The sequence below is a fragment of the Micropterus dolomieu genome, linkage group LG04, assembly GCF_021292245.1.
Source record: "Micropterus dolomieu isolate WLL.071019.BEF.003 ecotype Adirondacks linkage group LG04, ASM2129224v1, whole genome shotgun sequence".
NCBI lineage: Eukaryota > Metazoa > Chordata > Actinopteri > Centrarchiformes > Centrarchidae > Micropterus > Micropterus dolomieu.
In genome coordinates this window covers 18,230,252-18,248,275 of record NC_060153.1, presented here as the reverse complement: position 1 = coordinate 18,248,275, position 18,024 = coordinate 18,230,252, and the positions used below count along the sequence as shown (strand labels likewise).

The 18,024-nt window shown below is 42.6% G+C and overlaps 1 protein-coding gene and 1 long non-coding RNA gene across 9 annotated transcripts in view; one reads left to right on the top strand and one right to left on the bottom strand.

Annotated features, from left to right (window-relative positions):
* The window catches only part of LOC123970028 (myosin-10), a 74,048-nt gene extending 60,308 nt beyond the window's left edge, over window positions 1-13,740 (top strand). For all 7 annotated transcript variants that reach the window (XM_046047882.1, XM_046047880.1, XM_046047879.1 and 4 more), the window contains 17 exons: window positions 1,758-1,970; window positions 2,651-2,795; window positions 2,880-3,086; window positions 3,236-3,340; window positions 4,396-4,548; window positions 5,303-5,551; window positions 5,637-5,849; window positions 6,073-6,285; window positions 6,409-6,570; window positions 7,282-7,410; window positions 7,657-7,745; window positions 7,870-7,993; window positions 8,292-8,381; window positions 9,243-9,361; window positions 9,557-9,665; window positions 9,784-9,956; window positions 11,326-13,740. In XM_046047882.1, the coding sequence (XP_045903838.1) occupies window positions 1,758-1,970; window positions 2,651-2,795; window positions 2,880-3,086; window positions 3,236-3,340; window positions 4,396-4,548; window positions 5,303-5,551; window positions 5,637-5,849; window positions 6,073-6,285; window positions 6,409-6,570; window positions 7,282-7,410; window positions 7,657-7,745; window positions 7,870-7,993; window positions 8,292-8,381; window positions 9,243-9,361; window positions 9,557-9,665; window positions 9,784-9,956; window positions 11,326-11,473 (2,641 nt within the window). In that variant the 3' untranslated portion in view covers window positions 11,474-13,740. The remainder of the gene's footprint in view (window positions 1-1,757; window positions 1,971-2,650; window positions 2,796-2,879; window positions 3,087-3,235; window positions 3,341-4,395; window positions 4,549-5,302; window positions 5,552-5,636; window positions 5,850-6,072; window positions 6,286-6,408; window positions 6,571-7,281; window positions 7,411-7,656; window positions 7,746-7,869; window positions 7,994-8,291; window positions 8,382-9,242; window positions 9,362-9,556; window positions 9,666-9,783; window positions 9,957-11,325) is intronic.
* LOC123970029 overlaps window positions 1-16,331 on the bottom strand; it is a 28,605-nt gene extending 12,274 nt beyond the window's left edge. For both annotated transcript variants that reach the window (XR_006824848.1, XR_006824847.1), the window contains exon 1: window positions 16,124-16,331. This is a non-coding gene — a long non-coding RNA (uncharacterized LOC123970029). The remainder of the gene's footprint in view (window positions 1-16,123) is intronic.
* Window positions 16,332-18,024: the final 1,693 nt, after the last annotated feature.

The following is an 18,024-nucleotide window of genomic DNA, read 5'->3' as shown; positions in this document are numbered from 1 at the left end:
GACATGCAGTCCACTAACACCATAAAACAACCGGCTCACAGCAAAACAAAGGCTCCACGTAAGGATACAAAACAACAATAAAGGTTTATGTGCTGAAGCCCATCAGACAAAACAGGTTCAGATGATGTCGAGTAAGAACAAAGTGAGTATTAGTAAAGCTGGAGAAACGCAGAGAAAGTCACGTTAGCTCGCCGGCTAACGCTGAACAGTTGCTAATGTGATCTGGTCCAAAGTTGTATAACGTTAGTTGGTGAAGTAATATGGAAAGCTAACGCGACCCGTGTTACTATTCTGTGTGCCACTGATGATTTAGCCTGCAGAGAGGATGTAACGGTAAAATGCAAATGTGGAGCGATTTGTTTACTAACGTTAGCCTATAGTGATGCAGCCAGCTAACGCTACAGTAGCTCGGACCTGCCGCTGTTTGCTTCGTAACACTCCGTTTGTGTTTATTGTGGCTTTTATATACAGTCTATGGGTTTTACCAATAACGTTACTCAGGTACACAGCTTCTCCACCTCTCACTCGCTGTAACTAATGTGACCCACATAACACAAAACACTGCAACAAAACGGCCACAACAACACAAAGAAGAGCCATCCACTATCACTAGTTACAGTAAAGTTACTTACTGCGGTCTAAATGTTATAAAGTGTGACACAATCGCATTATAATATTCAGTCCAGCTCACTAACCGTTTCATTATCATCCAATACATGTAGTTGTGCTGACACTGCTGAGCCTCCGGTGACAGATTCACAGAAAGTAAAGATAGTTACTGAAAGCAGCAGGCGAGCTAACGCTGTAGCACGTCGGCTAAATGCAGTAAATGTAACGTTATCATGTAACGAGCATGGATTAGTTCTGCATGCAGCTGATACAACTATTACTGTAACGTTGCAGTGGGAGTTTACCCGAGTTTCCAGCTCTGTCTGTTCTCCCTGCCTGCCTATAGCCGCTGTCACTCTGCCTTTTTCGGGAGTATTGTGCTGATATGCGGCTCGCTGCGCTGAATGAAAGGTACGCCGCCGGTGTTGATCTGCCTCTGAGACGGGAACGTTGAATTAACAGAGCCTGAACATGTCTGAAGAAAAGCCACAGCCAGCATGCTGGTGTTCCTGCGTTTATTGTGCTATTTCTGTATGAAAGTGGTTGTGTTTCGGATTATGCTCGCTTATGAGTTCAAACGAGCACGCGTACGAGCACACACCTGGTTGCAATCTTAGAACCGCTCCGCTAGTGGCCGCTGAAAACTACATAATGCCCCTTTAAAGTGTGAGATCTGAGAAAAGTTTAAGAATTGCTTAAAGTGAAGGTTGAAAGGAGTGGAAATGTCAGATGAAGTGTGGGTGATTACAGGGTCAATTGAAGTGGAAGTCCTGAAAGCAGTTGTGAATCAGCAGTGGAAGTTGTTGAAGTTTTTGTTTGTTTAAAAGGTGAAGACCAGAAAGGGTTTTAAGTATCAGTCGAAGAGTAAGCTCTAAAAAGGAGTGGAGGCTCCAGTTGAAGTGTATTATTTTGAGGACCAAAATATTCTCGCTCTAGATTCTTATGATAAAACTAAATAGTAAACAGTTAAAAAAAAACAAAAACACATTGACTTTACCTGAGATATAAACTATAGAAGAAATCTTTGGAAATTCAGATCCTCAGCTGGAGGTCTAAGCTAAGTAGATGTTTTCATTGTTTTTATTACGAGGAAGCGTGGTTAGAGTCTACTTTGTGAAACTGACTTGTGTTCTTTGTGTCTCAACCAGGAGTGATGAGGAGACCGTCCAGAAGAACAACGCCTTGAAGCAGGTTCGGGAGCTGCAGGCCCAGCTAGCTGAGCTTCAGGAGGATCTGGAGTCGGAGAAGATGTGTCGAACTAAAGCTGAAAAGCTTAAGAGGGACCTGAGTGAGGAGCTCGAGGCTCTGAAGACAGAGCTCGAGGACACGCTGGATACTACGGCTGCCCAGCAGGAGCTCAGGTGCTTGTTTAAAGCTTGTTTATCAATGATGATAAAGGGGAAGTCCACAGATTTTACACATCAAGTCTGTTCACAGGTCTTGGGGAGTACTACTACTACTATGTGGAAAAAAGTTATATAAAGCCTTTTTGTGCCTGGCAAGGGAGCTGAGTCAGTGTCGGCTGAGCTGAGGACTTCAACTTATAAAATGGATGGACAGAAATTAGCTTGCCAGACCTCTGCAGCATCCTTCTGATCTCTTCTTGAGGCTCACGGCTACATTAGCCGCTATTAGCATAACAAACCTGACTCTCCTTCCGAACAGCCTGCTGTCGTGTTGCATTGTGGGTAATGTAGGCACCCAGGTTTTGACTAGGAAGAAGAACGGACTATATCTCTGGTTCTGCCCATCGTGAGTTCGGCAATGCTATATCAGTGCAGAGCTAAAGTTCTCTTGACTTTCATGCATCGAGACATAATCTTTGAAGAGAGAAGTGTAACTTTTATTTGTTAATACATTATTTACACATGACATTAACACTAAGCAGTGTTCGATATTTGCCACATAGAATTTATTTAGTGGTTCGAACCCCTATTGTTTTCCCTCTTTCATTCGTCAAAGGTACGACCTATGATATAACATGCTCACTGCTTGTTGGACATTTAATTGGGATTTTATCAAGATTGTGTCTGAACTCCAGGTCCAAGCGAGAGCAAGAGGTGGCAGAGCTGAAGAAGGCCATTGACGAGGAGACCAAAAACCACGAGGCTCAGATCCAGGAAATGAGACAGAGGCACGCCACAGCACTGGAAGAAGTGTCCGAACAGCTGGAACAGGCCAAGAGGGTGAGTGGGTCATACCTGGTATGGTATACATTAGTCTTTTATCAGCTGCGTGATAGGAAAGGATTATTTTTTTGTTCTGTGCAGTTCAAAGCCAACCTGGAGAAGAATAAGCAGAGTCTGGAAAGTGACAACAAAGAGATGGCCTGTGAGGTGAAGAGTCTGCAGCAGACAAAGATGGAGTCAGAACACAAGAGGAAGAAACTGGAGACCCAGCTGCAGGAGTTTATGACCAGGGCCACCGAGGTAGAGAGGGCCAAGGCAGAGCTGGCTGAACGCTCGCACAAACTCCAGGTAAAATACCTCCACAGAAATTATTAAGGGATACAGACCAAGATTACTCGGGGAAACCCAAAGGATGTTTTAGCAGGAATTAAAGTTCCAAGGACAACAGCTGCAGTTTCTGGGGTTGTGTTAATATTTTCCCATTTGTCTTTTATTAGACGGAGCTGGACAATGTGTCCGCTTTGCTGGAAGAGTCAGAGAAGAAGGGGCTCAAATTGGCCAAGGAAGTTGACAAACTGAACAGCAAACTGCAAGACTCAGAGGTATGAAAGATGGCATCAGCGACAACCTTTCTGTGGAACCAAGTTTAAAACTTCAGGCAACTTTATCCAGAATCACTAATCACTGTAAAGCTGATGATACACAGAGCAAATTTTTAAGCAATGTTGTTGGATAATGTTACTAGTGGCAAGTCCGACTATGTTTTGAACGGATAGCGGCGGTGCGGGGCAGGTGGCGGAGTGGTGGGGGAGGGGGATTATGGTAGTAATCTTTACTCATTACCAGTGACGGCAACTTTGCCCTGTACGATTGCTCTAAAAGTTGCTCTGTGTATCATCAGCTTAAGAGTAAAAAATATATCAAATATTTGTCTACATAGTTTAGTCTGAAGTCTAAACACCTCGATGGATCAAGAATGCCATTAGAACAATGTAAACAACATAAAGACATCACATTAAATAAATCTACAGGTTTTATATGGTGATTTTAACCAGAGAGAGTTAGATCTGGAACAGTCAGCTCAAGGTGTTAATTAATTTAACGCTGGCGAATGCTGACTCCGCAAAATCAGTATTTATTTTGTGGAAACACACATGTGGCTGAGCCCCACAACAGTGGGTTAGTCTTGTACTAAATCTGAAGCAGTTAGACCAATTAGTCTGGTGTTGTTCCCTGGCTAAAATGCACTATCAATACATTTTTCCTTTTTTTATTTTTGTGTCACTTTAAATAATTTGCTTACAGTTAAAAATCCCACCAAATGACGAACCTTTCCTGTAATATTCCACACACAGTTGCTACACAGATCGGCAGGTCAGCGTTTTCTCAAGTCTTAACTAATTAATGCACCACCTAGCAGCTTTCCCTGCCAGAACATTTGTCACCTATGTAACTGTTCAAAAACACAATTTAATATTTCCTGAAGCTTCGTGTGTTCGAAAATCCACCATACCCGATTTCTTTTGTGTATTTAAAGATGTGTTCTTGCATTATGATCACACCCCACTTATTAACACATGACATGTATCTGTTGTACTAAGGCATGACGTATGTCTTCCCTGCTTTTCTGCATTTCTGGTTGCGGTCTGGTGTGTAGGAATTGCGGCAGGAGGAGACACGTCAGAAGCTGAACCTGAGCGGCCAAATCCGCCAGCTGGAGGTGGAAAAGAACACCTTGCTGGAGCAGCAGGAGGAGGATGAGGAAGCACGACGCAACCTGGAGAAACAGCTGCAGACAGTGCATGCTCAGGTACATTCGTTCAGTTTCACACAACGTGAAGCATTGCAATAAACTAAAAGATCCCAGGAGATGAAAATCTGACCTCAGTTCAAGATGTGTGGTTCAGATTAACAAGGATATGTAGACAAGAGTTGTTACACAAGTTGAACGAAGGGAGTGCATGTTACTGGACATTTGCCAAACAGCACAGCAGTAAAAGTACAAGCACAGGATCAAGTCCCCATCATGTAAGTCTGTTGTTCAAACAAACCAACAGAGGTTTATACACATTTCATTCCCCTTTGAGAAAGATTAAAGATAAAGAGTAAGCCAGCGTCTGTTTAACTTTCACACCAAGATAAATGTGGAATACAAATACTAATGAGATCATAGGAATGTTTTTTAAATATCACAGTGAGGTTAGTAAATAAATACGTTATGTATGTTAGGCTCACAGTAAAGTTCAAAATCCTACCAGATATGTTATTTGTTGCTCCAGAAATATTATAGCTATAACTACATTCAGTTGCCAGTTTATTAGGTACACCTAGATAAAACTAATAAAGCAGTCCTGTAGTAAATGCTACCTTCATGAAGGTTGTAATGTTTTTACAGGTGTTTCTATTATTTTGTCCACCACATTTAGATTAGTTAGGCTAGACTAAACAATAGAAACACCTGTTAGTATAATGCAATACAGCCACAAGAAAGCAAGATGATGACTTGTTGAAATGTTGTATCATCTTTATGGATTCACTAATTAAAAAAAAAAAACTTCCTGTAGCTGTTTGAGACAAAGAAGAAGCTCGAGGAGGACGTGGCATCCATGGATGGCCTGGAGGAGGTGAAGAGAAAACTCCAGAAGGACGTGGAGCTGACCAGCCAGCGTCTGGAGGAGAAGACCATGGCCATGGACAAGATGGAGAAGACAAAGAACCGGCTGCAGCAGGAGCTGGACGACCTGATGGTGGACCTGGACCACCAGAGACAGATAGTCTCGAACCTCGAAAAGAAACAGAAGAAGTTTGACCAGGTACACTGGACTGTCTTAGAAGAGATATATTGAGGTGAGATGTTTGTTAGTGTTTTGAAGACCATTTTTTCTTTGTCTACACCAGCTGCTGGCTGAGGAAAAGACCATCTCGGCTCGTTATGCTGAGGAGCGTGATCGTGCGGAGGCTGAGGCCAGAGAGAAGGACACCAAGGCTCTGTCTATGGCCAGAGCTCTGGAGGAGGCCTTGGAGGCCAAAGAGGAACTGGAGAGGTTCAACAAGCAACTCCGGGCCGAAATGGAGGATCTGATGAGCTCCAAGGATGACGTTGGGAAGAACGTGAGTGCTGAATGCCAAATGAAATCCATCAGACACTAATCAGCAGATGGACGTCTCCAGATTTGATGTATTCAGATTTACAGCTGAAATGAAGCTGATCAGCCAGGATCATTTTTATATTAGCTATACTATACTTTCAAATCTCAAAAATTATTATTCTGAATGGAAATCCACCGATGGATGGTTGAGGATCTCCAGCTTGTTTTGTTTCTGCTGCGTACAGGTCCATGAACTGGAGAAGTCCAAGCGAACGCTGGAGCAACAGGTGGAGGAGATGAGAACTCAGCTGGAGGAGCTGGAGGATGAGCTGCAGGCCACAGAGGACGCCAAACTGCGTCTGGAGGTCAACATGCAGGCCATGAAGGCCCAGTTCGACCGAGACCTGCAGGCCAGAGATGAGCAGGGAGAGGAGAAGAAGAGGGCGCTTGTCAAACAGGTAGATGGAATGACCATAATCAGTTGGCTCTGTATATTTTATATTTGTCTTCAGAAATGTGTTGAATGAGTGCTGAAACACTTTGTTTAACCCGACATGTTGTGTGTTGTTTTGCTCCTGCAGGTGCGTGAGATGGAAGCAGAGTTGGAGGACGAAAGGAAGCAGAGAACTCTGGCTGTCGCCGCCAAGAAGAAGCTGGAGATGGATCTGAACGAGCTGGAGGGACAGATCGAAGCCGCTAACAAAGGCAGAGACGAGGCTATTAAACAGCTCCGAAAACTACAGGTAGGCTACACACTCCCGCCTGAGTCAGAATCTGACCCTGGGTCACCCCTCAGACAAAGTTGCTTTCCAAAAGGTTTACACATTCATTATTCTTTGTCTTACTTAAGTTTTGGATCTACATCTCGTTGCTGGTGATTATCTGGGGGATAGAAACAGGAAGTAAAGCGATGGGTTACAACTTTTTTAGCCTATATTTGTTTACATTTTAGCAAATTGGCCCCATTAAAAGTCCGTCAAATTAGCTAGTAACCATTTCTGTTTGCAATGTACCCATGGATGTACAGACAGCCATCACTGAGATACTTCAACACTGAGTAAAACTTAGTTCTAGAGGAGCCTTCTATGATTTCTGAGCAATTTATGGATATTTATTCACAGTGAACATCTGAAATAATGATATCCTCAGAAAGTTTAAGTAACCATGAATCTAAAAATTGTGTTTTTTTTTATGTCTGTTTGCCCTTTGAATGAGTTATAACTCTGTGCTAAAGGTTTTAAAGTTCCTGAAATGCCTCCATGATCTGTCTGTCAACCGCTACCGCTGCAACTGCTGACCGTGTTGATAAGTGGGCCAGAACTACAAGAACTAACTTCCTGTTTTTACACTGAAATGCACCTGCAAGCCTCACAGTTTGCCAAACCCCTGGCCTGAGAGATCACTTTTCTGCTGTGTCAGCCTTTGACTTGGGCTGCATTGTTTCTGTTCTGCAGGCTCAGATGAAGGACTTCCAGAGGGAGCTGGAGGAGGCCAGAGCCTCCAGGGACGAGATCTTCACCCAGTCCAAGGAAAACGAAAAGAAACTCAAGAGCCTAGAAGCTGAAATCCTACAGCTACAGGAGGTCCAGACTGTCTTTTAAAATGAAAAATTACTTGGAGTTAAGAGATCAGCTTGTATGTGCTGTTGACAAGTTTATTATTTTTGACAAGCAAAGTGACAGACTTACGGAAAGAATGATTATCAGCTGTTTATCAGAGTTGTTCCAGTCAGACTTTATTACCATATCTGATGTATTGATTTACTTGATGAATGGCAGTACAGATCACACGAGATCTTCTCCATACTGAGCCCAGTGTTTTGTATGTAGGACCACGCAGCGTCGGAGAGGGCCCGTCGACATGCTGAACAGGAGAGGGACGAGCTGGCTGATGAGATCTCCAACAGTGCTTCTGGAAAGTCAGTGTCACCTTGTTTGTACTGATTTAAAAAAAATAAAAACAAACAAAAAATCCTAGAGGCACAGCAATAGCTTTACTGAAAATTAGAGAGATCTGAATAAAAATGCGCTTGTGTGTGTCAGGTCGTCTCTGCTGGAAGAGAAGAGGAGGCTGGAGGCTCGTATCGCCCAGCTGGAGGAGGAGCTGGAGGAGGAGCAGGGCAACATGGAGCTGCTCAACGACCGCTTCAGGAAGTCCACCTTACAGGTAAACTGACTACACAAGTTAATAGCAACAATCATTGGTGTGAGAATGGATTGATTCCATTAATGTTGCACGAGACAAAAAGATAACAATGAACACGAGTACAGATGTTCAGGTCAGTCAGGACTGTGTCAACATCCTCATTCACTGACAGTCTTACAGAACAAATGTTCTTAAACTGTTCCAATTAAAAACATGACGTACACAGCGCATTAACGTGTCCCTCTCTCTACGTCCGTCTTTCCTTTCCTCCCATCACTTGTGCTTCTACCATCCCTCTCTCACCATTTCTGTTTCTCAGGTCGACGGCCTGAATGCTGAGTTGGCCGGAGAACGCAGCGCCGCGCAGAAGAGTGAGAACGCTCGGCAGCAGATGGAGCGGCAGAACAAGGTTTAAGACATTAGCATATATGAACAGTGTTGTGCAAGTTCACACTTCACAAGAGTGAACATTCAGTTTACACAGATTAAAATTAAAAGTTCATGTTCATAGTTCAGAACTTTGAATTTTGAAGTTCAGACCCAATTTTTCTGGGGGTTTTTTCCCTTTACTAAAAGATGGGAGTTTGACTTGGAACTTTGCGGCTTTTGGCTTGTGGTCTTACCCTTTGTTAATGGTTTCTTGTGATTATCATTCACCAGCAGATATTTCCCTAAGACTGGTCAGATGTTTCAAATTAGTTGTGTGACCTAAATGGGTCACAGAAGCTGTTGAGCCCTCTAACACGTGTTTAATGTTGGGAACACTTTGGTTAGGTTTAGGAAAACAGATCATTATTCAGGTTTAGAAACAGAATGGGTCACAGGATTAGGTGCAGCAGCTGTTCAGCATGCCACGTTGTCTTGCAGGAGATAACAACGCTCACGTTCCGTAGTTGCAAACAGATGCATTCAGTTCACCAAAAAATTAGCACGTTCATGCGCAGCACTGTATAGCGGAGGTTGGATAAAACATCAGAAGCCTCATTAAATGTCAGCTTTGTATACGAGTTGAATGTCAGTGATTAAAACACCTCAACGTGAAAGTGATAAATTCAGTTTAATCTCTTGCCTGCCTTGACTTTGTAATTGTAATTTACTAACTTAATTATTTTGTCGAGGCTCTCTGTACATGCTCGCATCACGCCTTCTGTTGTTCGGTTTGCTTTTCTCATCAATTGTGAAAACACTTAACATGTAGGGATTACATTAAATGAAAAGGATACATCTTTATAATGCTCATGATGCTAACAGTCACGTATTATAAACGCAGGACTTGAAAGCCAAGCTGGCGGAGCTGGAGGGGACCGTCAAGTCAAAGTTTAAGGCTTCCATAACTGCCCTGGAGGCCAAGATCCTGCAGCTGGAGGACCAGCTGGAGCAGGAGGCAAAGTAAGAGACCAAACTCACAAGAGTTTTCACAAGATGTCACAGACGACATTTTGCAACCATCTGAATGATGCAACATTTCTATTTTGACTTTCTTTTTAAGACATTTATGGTGCTGGTGAGTTCCGGGTGAAATATTTAGCACCTTTTTAGTACATAAAGTTGGATAAACAGCTTTTTCTGTTGTTAAACATCCAGGGAGAGAGCAGCAGCCAACAAAATCGTCCGTCGTACGGAGAAGAAACTGAAGGAGGTGATGATGCAGGTGGAGGATGAGCGTCGTCATGCTGACCAGTACAAAGAGCAGGTATTGAGAAGCAGAGAAACTCGCGTGGAACGATTAACTTTTACTCAGGATGGTTTTCAGCCTACCACCCACACCTTCTCGCTGTCTCCGTCTGTTTCCTCATGTGTCGTCCTAACAGATGGAGAAAGCCAACTCTCGTATGAAGCAGCTGAAGCGTCAACTGGAGGAGGCAGAAGAGGAGGCCACCCGGGCTAACGCCTCCCGCAGGAAGCTGCAGAGGGAGCTGGACGACGCCACGGAGGCCAGCGAGGGTCTCACCCGGGAGGTCAACTCCCTCAAGAACCGCCTCAGGTACAAGGAGGACTCTGCTAACCTGCTGTTAGAGATGTACTCAGATGCTCTGCGTACTTCCATGAAAAAAAAAAAAAATACTCAAGTGAAACAATTATAGAAATTTTAAGCGACGGGTAACATTAAAAATGTATCATTTCTTAATGACACAACCATCCAGGGGTGGGGGGTGGCTATATTCATGGGGTCCAAAACCCGGGATCCTGCAAGTTTTAAAGGGCCTTTTGAGGGTCAAGACTTTCTTTTAGGGTTCAGGTTAGAATGAGGTTAAGGTCAGGCATGTAGTTGTGATGATTAGGATATGGGGCTAGGGAATGTGTTAAATCAAGGATAGGTCCCCACAAAGATAAGTGACACAAGGCTGTGTGTTTGCTGTAAGGTTGGAACGTTATTTTAGTGGCACGGGTATCAACTAATGCAATTCAGATCTCTGACCAATGTAATAGTTAGACATATCAAAACTTTTATATATGTCTTTATCTTGTGTGCTCATTTGTAAGGCTTATCTTGTGCCATGTTGTCTGGTTAAAGCAGTAGTTTGACATTTTGAGAAATAAGCTTATTTCTCAAAATGTCAATTTGCTTTCTTGCCAAAAGTTAGATCAAAACCACTCATGTTTGCATGCTAAATATGGTGCTAAAGCTAGGAAGCTTAGTTTAAGTTATCTTAGCACAAAGACTGGAAACAACTAGCCTAACTCTATCCAAAGTTCAAACAACATCAATTGTAATGTTCGCTAATTAACAGTGTTGGAGCCATTTTGTGTTTTGGCATGGGGTGGCGCTGCGTAGCGGGATGCGGGGTTTTTGACTATGAAAGCGTGGCGTGTAGGTATGGTTTTGATCGTTCAAAGACTGGCTTTAGAGTTTGTTGGAGAGTTGTTTTATTTTTGTTCTGAAAATAAATGGATTGACATATCTGACTTAAGTTCAAACTATTAAGTTTATTATTCTACTTTATTTTATTTTTACGTGACAGGAAACCGCATGACAGCAACACACGTGAAAAACGAAACAAACAGTGCGTCAACAAAGAGGCCTATCTGCATGCAAACAAAATGTACAATGTACATTTTAACATTTACGTGTACTGTGTCTATTAAACAAACCCAACAGAATCTAGTCAGTGAGCTCTAGAAGTGCTGGTAGGCATATTTTTGAACTATAACAGAGCTAGGCATTTAAACTACTTCATGTTTTTATGCCAAGCTAAGCTAATCACCTTCATAGTAAGTTACAGACATTAAAGTGGTATTGATCTTCTCACGTCACACCCTGCATGCAGGGAAGCAAATTGCGACCTTCCTAAAATGGCTCCTACAACGGCTCCTTTGAAGGTTGAAGTTTTCTTGTCACTTTGTTCCTCCAGGCGCGGCGGTCCGGTCAGCAGCTTCTCCTCCAGCCGTTCAGGCCGCCGCAACCTCAACCTGGACGGTGCCTCCGCCGATATGTCGGACGACGACGCCGACAGCCGCGCCGGCGACTTCAATGAGATGCAGACCTCCAACGCCGAGTAGACACAGCAACCCTCCCGTTCCTCGCTTTTCCCCCCCTCTCCCCGCCACTGACCCACTTCACCTTCATCTCATCCACCTGTGACCTGCATCCCCAGTCCAAAAAAAAAATTTAAAAAAATCCTCTGCGTTACTATCGTCTTAAACATTTCAAAACCACCGACTGGACAGAAGATTGGAGCAATGAGCTGTTTTTGGTAAAGATGAGCGGAGTAAGCCTGGCAGCCCGCCTCTACCCTTTTTGTATCAGTTAACACTGCAGGGAAAATCCACCGCCCTCCCCCGACGTAAAGCCTCCAGTCCTGGAGAGTCACAGGGGCAAGTGGACAATTCTGCCTTACTCTGCCCCCCACTCTGGCAAGCTGCTAGTCCTGGCTCGTCTCTCGGCCATGTATTCATCTCAGCGCCATAACGTAACACCCCTCCCATCGGGCGTGAAGATATCTAATCAGCTTATGGAGAAAGTATGCATAGGTGCAAAGTGCTTTTTATACATATGAACCTCTGCGTGTGATGTTGGTGGAGGTGTACACACATCAATTATGTAATGTATGTGAATGCACTCCATACTGGAAATGCAGGATTACAAGGAAACGTATTTCACTGTTGTTATAAGTGTTCTGCTCACTAGTTAAGTAAAAGCCATCTCATAGCTGACACACTCCCTCCTTCTCAGTGCTCAGACTGACTGTCCTTTCAAAATGGAGAAGCCCGAACCCGAGCTCAGTGTGGCCTTTAGACTGCATGAGGTTCCCTCTGATGTACAGACTGTTTCTACACTACAGCACTACAGGAATGACTAACATCTCGGGACATGCAATAGAAAAACAAGGACTCTGAATTGAAAGTGTATTACTGTGAAGAAAAAAAAAAAAGGGTATTTTATTTTGTCTTCATCTCAACATTTAGTGAAGGAATGTGTAGCTGGGTTATAACTAGGAATCCCACAGCGAACCCGTTTTGTGTTTGGCTTTTTATTGTCCTCTCCTGTGGATTGTCATGAGCTGCGAAAGATGTTTTGAATTTTTAAACTGGACACCAACAGGGAGCTCTTACTGGAAGCACTGAAGTGGCACTCAGTCCATGTTTTCAATGTGACACTAAAATGGTTACAGCTTAGGTAAAACATGTCATCTGATGTAGAGAAATCTTCAGTACATTTCAACATTTGTGCCTCAGTTTGTATTATTACATTTGAGTCACAGAGCTAAAGCTTCAGTTTTTCTAAACAAATACCTGCCGATCTTTGGAAACCCAAAAGATCCTTTAATGCCACTAACTGCTGTTGTGAAAGGCATTTCAAATCCTCAGACTCTTCAAACCATTTGGATTTAAAATAAAAAAAAAATTCATTCTGTTGCACAATAAAAACGACTTTTTAACATTTAACTTTTAAGGCAGCATGGATGAGAAGTCTTTAAAGTACTCCGAAAAAGTGGAAATTTAAACGGCTACAGTCCCACGACAACTGCTTTTTCACCAGTTTTCCAAGTTAAGACTAAGTTGTGTGGACCAAGAAGGGAGCTTACCAGACCTCTGTAGCCCACTCCTCCATATAGTTGAGGCTACATTAGCTGCTGCTAGCATAACACACCAGAATCTCCCACCCAAATGGTGTAGTTACAGTGTGGGTATTGTAGGCGACTTTATTCTGGACTTGCATGTCAGGATGGTTGTCTGCGGCAGACTCCTTTGTCCTGCTCCTGTTAACAGCATGTTTCTTTAAAAGTGCCTTAGACACTAAATAAGAACATAATGGGCAAACTATTTCATCACAAATGTGAAACAAAACACTAAATCAGATGAAGCCAGTACACCAAGAACATATTCAACCTTTTCTCCCTCCCTTCCTTTTGTATTTTTGCTGCGCTTCATATCATATTCTCTGTGTAACTCTTTGTTCATAATAACCTGTTGGGTCAAAATCAGTATTCCAGTACAATAACCACATGAGATGCGGAGCCCTCGGCAGCTGCATTTCCCAAAATTATGTTTGTACTAAGATCTCCTCCTGCCCGTGACCACTCACGGCTGAAGGCTCAGTACTGAAGTTATTTTAGGAAATGCGCTGCACGGGATTTCTTTTGGTTGGAAGCTTTATCATCCACAAGTAGTTAACTCATTTTTTGTTTTTATCATCCAGCTGGCTGTTGGCAACCAGGCATTCAACTGCAAATACTCCCATCATATTATTTCTTGTATACCTGTATTTCTAGACTGTAACTTTTCTGTTTGTTTTTGTAAAAGGAAAATAAAGCATATTCATTGTAGCTGTGATGCTGTTTTGGTCCGTTTTGGTGGGGCTGAACTGCATGACGGGAATACCATCTCAATGAGGACCCTGAATAGAGCGTCACTAATCAGTCAGTCGGGGCTGAGATCATTCGTTAAGTGAAGGCCTCAATCTGATTTCAATAAACAAATCCATAGGAACTGGCGTTTGCCTCCATCTGTTCAGCTACAGCCAGCATCTCTACCACTGTGGCACACAAGCTTTCATTTTAAGGGTGCTGCCATCTTGAATTGGGTTTATATAAAAAAAAATTTTAAAAAAACCCCTGTAGATTCAAGTTCAACCACTAATGGCAGGGCAGAGTCTGCTGGTCACAGTTAGCTTGTAACGTTGTGCAAGACTATTCATTACTAATTTCCTCAAGCGTTATAATCATGATTTTAGCAAACAATGCAACATTTAGATAAATTACCGTTAGTCGACTCATAGATCAACAAAAGCATTTTGATGATTAAGCATATTTCAAGCAAAAATTTAGATCTTGCTTTTCTTTATTTTCTGTCATTGTAAATTTAATCTCTTTGGACATTTACAAGACATATGAAGATGTCATCTTTGAGAAACTGATGCACAGTCTCACCATTTTATGACATCAGATTTAAAGATTAATTAGTAATTGATTAATAGTCAGTTGCAGCCCTATTTTCCTGTTAGTCACATTTAGGGCTGCTTGATTATGGCAAAAATCATAAATCACAATTATTTAACTCGATTACTCTGTGTGGTGAACTGAGTAAAATGCTGCAGTCTTAAGCTAATAACAGTTTTGACCCCAGCATGGCTGAGAGTGAAACGGGACGCGAATAATAATCATTTTACCTCAATTATTTTGTTTCTAAGTCAATTAAATTAATTGTACAGCCCTAGTCACACATTCAAGCTTTTCTAACTCCAAAGGACTGTAAGTGATGCAAGTTACACCAGCTGACTCCTGATCTTGACTCACTCTCAAAACTTCTATTACAATAAGCCCTGCTGCAGTGTGTGCGCCGCTACTAAAATTTCCCACGATCATTAAACTATACCTCACTAATGTTTTCACTCGCTCACTGTTGGCACTAAATGTATGCGTCGTTTACAGCGTGTTAGCTTCTCAAGACCAAGAAAAGTCTGTTCGTTGTTTCCCCAACTGCTGGAAAAGTGAAGCCGGTTACCGCTAGCAAACATCTCCCCTCCTCTCAGACTGCGCAGCTGAGCAGGAAAGCTTATGCATGCAGTAGCCTGCGTATTTTGGCTCAATGTAACTTAACATTAGCTCAATTTATAGGAAGTTCTAGCTGCTGCATTTCATTACTGCATACTTTGTCTAGTATTGACAACATTACAAGCTTAGACTAAACTGGTTTAGCCTGCAGCTCTGTCCTGTAAACGTCCTGTACATCCTAATAATTAGCCTAGTTAACTAAGGGGCTTATTTTCAGACTGGTTGTTAAGAAAGAAAGGACGGTGGCGGCAGTGGAAGAGCTGAGGTTAGTAGAGCAAGTTAGAGATGCAAACTAGTTCCTTTTAAGTTAACAAGGAGACGTTTCTTTTGGATTTTGTGTAAATGAAATGCATGGTAATTAAGGGAGGTAGTTGTCACGTTGCCAATTTTTCATATATTTTTACAGATAAATGTCAAAAGCTGATGATTATTATGGAGGTCATATTACAGGGTTTCCCTGCTGCTATAAGGCTTAGGAGGTGAGGCCCAAAAGGCTTGCGTGCTGTGGCATGAAGGTAAAATCACTGTGGAGAGAGGATGGAAATTAAAACTAAATAACTTTTCCAAAGTCAAATGGTTATAGGTTATAGGCTAGTCCCTCCCCAGGCAAATTCTTTAGCAAGTGTCCTTATGCTTTCTGGTTGTTTATTATCTGCTCCAGCTTTTCCAACCATCTGTTCACAGATATGGTTAAAATAATGGTCCCAAATGATGTGAAATTGAATGTGTCATTGGTAAAAGTAAAATCCCCCCCCCCCATCACCACCAAATATGTGCATCTAAGACTATGGGAAAACACTCAAATTTTAAGCTATTCTGATGTGAATCAGAATATCTCATGGACACAGCAGCACTGCTGCGGAGACATGTTGTATTGGGGTTACAGCAGGCGCACTATGCACACACAAAAAATTTTTGCTTCACCTCCGCTGCTACAACTTCATTTTAGGGGAAACACTACCTGCTGTTTGTTTTGAGTTGATCCCACACACTAGAGCACCAAACGTGTATTAATCCACTGCTGAAAATAGTGCTAAACAAATGCCCCATTTACTCCAGCCTGAGTAACGTCAGCTAAAAACTACAGCGGCCAGCTGTTTTAAGAAACATAAAAAGAAAAGAAAAATGTATAATGACTTCTCCTTTTTGGCCCTACCTGGTGGATGACGATACGTGATGAGAACTGTGGCCCCAGCCTGCTGCTGTTTCCACAACAGGCCAAGCGGACAAAGTGCATCTCCTGGTCAATGTTGAAGGTAATCAGAGTAGATGGTAACAAACAAAACAGTGAACCCAAAATAACTCCAGGAGAGAACAAAGCCTCCTTCCACCTCTCATGTCCTCTGATCCACAGGTGTTTTCAGGTCACCTGATCCCTCCCTTCATCCAGTCCAGCCAATGAATGAAGAGAGTGTGAAGTAAGTGTGAGCAGGGGCCCATGGGCTTGCCGCTGTTAAAGGAGAATTACATGTTGCTCAACGTTTGAGCGCCTAAAGATGGAGGAAGAATAAAAGATTGTCTGAAGAAAAACGGAGAAGAGTTGTCATGAAAATCCACCTGTTTTGTTTAATTTCATAATTGACACACAAAAATAACCTACAAAAGACCAAATTAAGTAACCAGTTAACCACAAAATGTCATTTTTATCCTCCCCCACCCCCAAAGAAAGTACAATTTATAAGATGTCACCCACTGCTCCAATCACATGACTTCACAATGACATCCTGAACAACCACACGTCGACACTCATGGGTTTACATTTTGGGGGAGGGGAAATGTCAGAATAATCTCTCTCACACACACACACACACACACTGACCAGCAGCACCCCATCCTATATAATTGAGCTACAGAACAATCTTTGGCGCCGTTCTCGGTGCAGCCGGTCAGTCAGACACACATGGAGGAGGGCGGGGAACTAGTCCAGGGAGGACAACCAGAGACTCACTCAGGAAGAACGGTTTTGTTAACGGAGGTATTCGGCAGAGGGAAGGTTTCTCTAAAGGTGTGTTCACACAGACGGCCAAGGGAATTTCAGCTTGGCCTGAAGCTGACCATTCGTGTGTATTCACCCTCAAACAGCCAATGTACTGACTGTACAGGCGTTAGCTGTCAGACAGCTAGCAACGGTTTGTGTTCAACGCGCCGACCATCGTCTGTGTGTTTATGTTCAGCTCAGCCTCTGAACTCAACAGAAACTCTGTTTTTCCATTTCCCACTAGTCCCATTTTCTGTCTCATCTCTGTTCGTTTTTAAGTAGATTCGTGAAGCTGGTGTCAGCCATTGTTTTGAGTTTGGAGTGTTTACATGTTATTCCAAGATGGTTAGCCACACCGGATAAACTGCCTCAACCAGCTTCTTTTGTTGTGTATTTGTAGCAGTTCATTACAAAGTGAAGCCACATACAAACGGAATATAGCTCCTTTTAAATGAGCTGAATTGGAGTGAATTAGTGTTAATATATTAATATATTATATTTTAATGGAGCTGCCAGCAGGGATGCATTTGTAGCATTTTGCTAACAGTTCATCAGCAGGAGATAAAGATCTCTCCGACTTCAACGGTTTCCCCCACTCGTAATTACGGTTTAAACGATACGACACAAGCTCGACTTCGCTCAGGTTGAAAAATGTTCCAATTTGCGCAGACCCATCCTCGCGCCAATCTGCGGCGCCCGAGGTGGACTTGTGTCTAATCGCGTGCGTCCATTGGATTTGTATGCCACCGCTTTATTTCTAAAATTAGCTTTACGTTCTGTCTGAACACACACCGGAAAAAAAGGAGTCTCAAGTGACATAATAACATCTACAAACATTCACAACTCCAGAAATGCACTGACAAGTTGAGTAGAGGTTGAAAGCCAAGCGATGACTTGCACTTTTGCATTGAGCGTTTTACAGTCCTGCATAGATCTTTTTCATACTTTTTCAATAGAAACTAAGGCGTTGTGTTATATTAAGTTGGTTCGAGTCAATACGCAGAGAAAGTAAATCAGAAAACTGAATTCACACACACACACAAAAAAAAAAAAAAAAAAAAAAAAAAAAAACACAATTA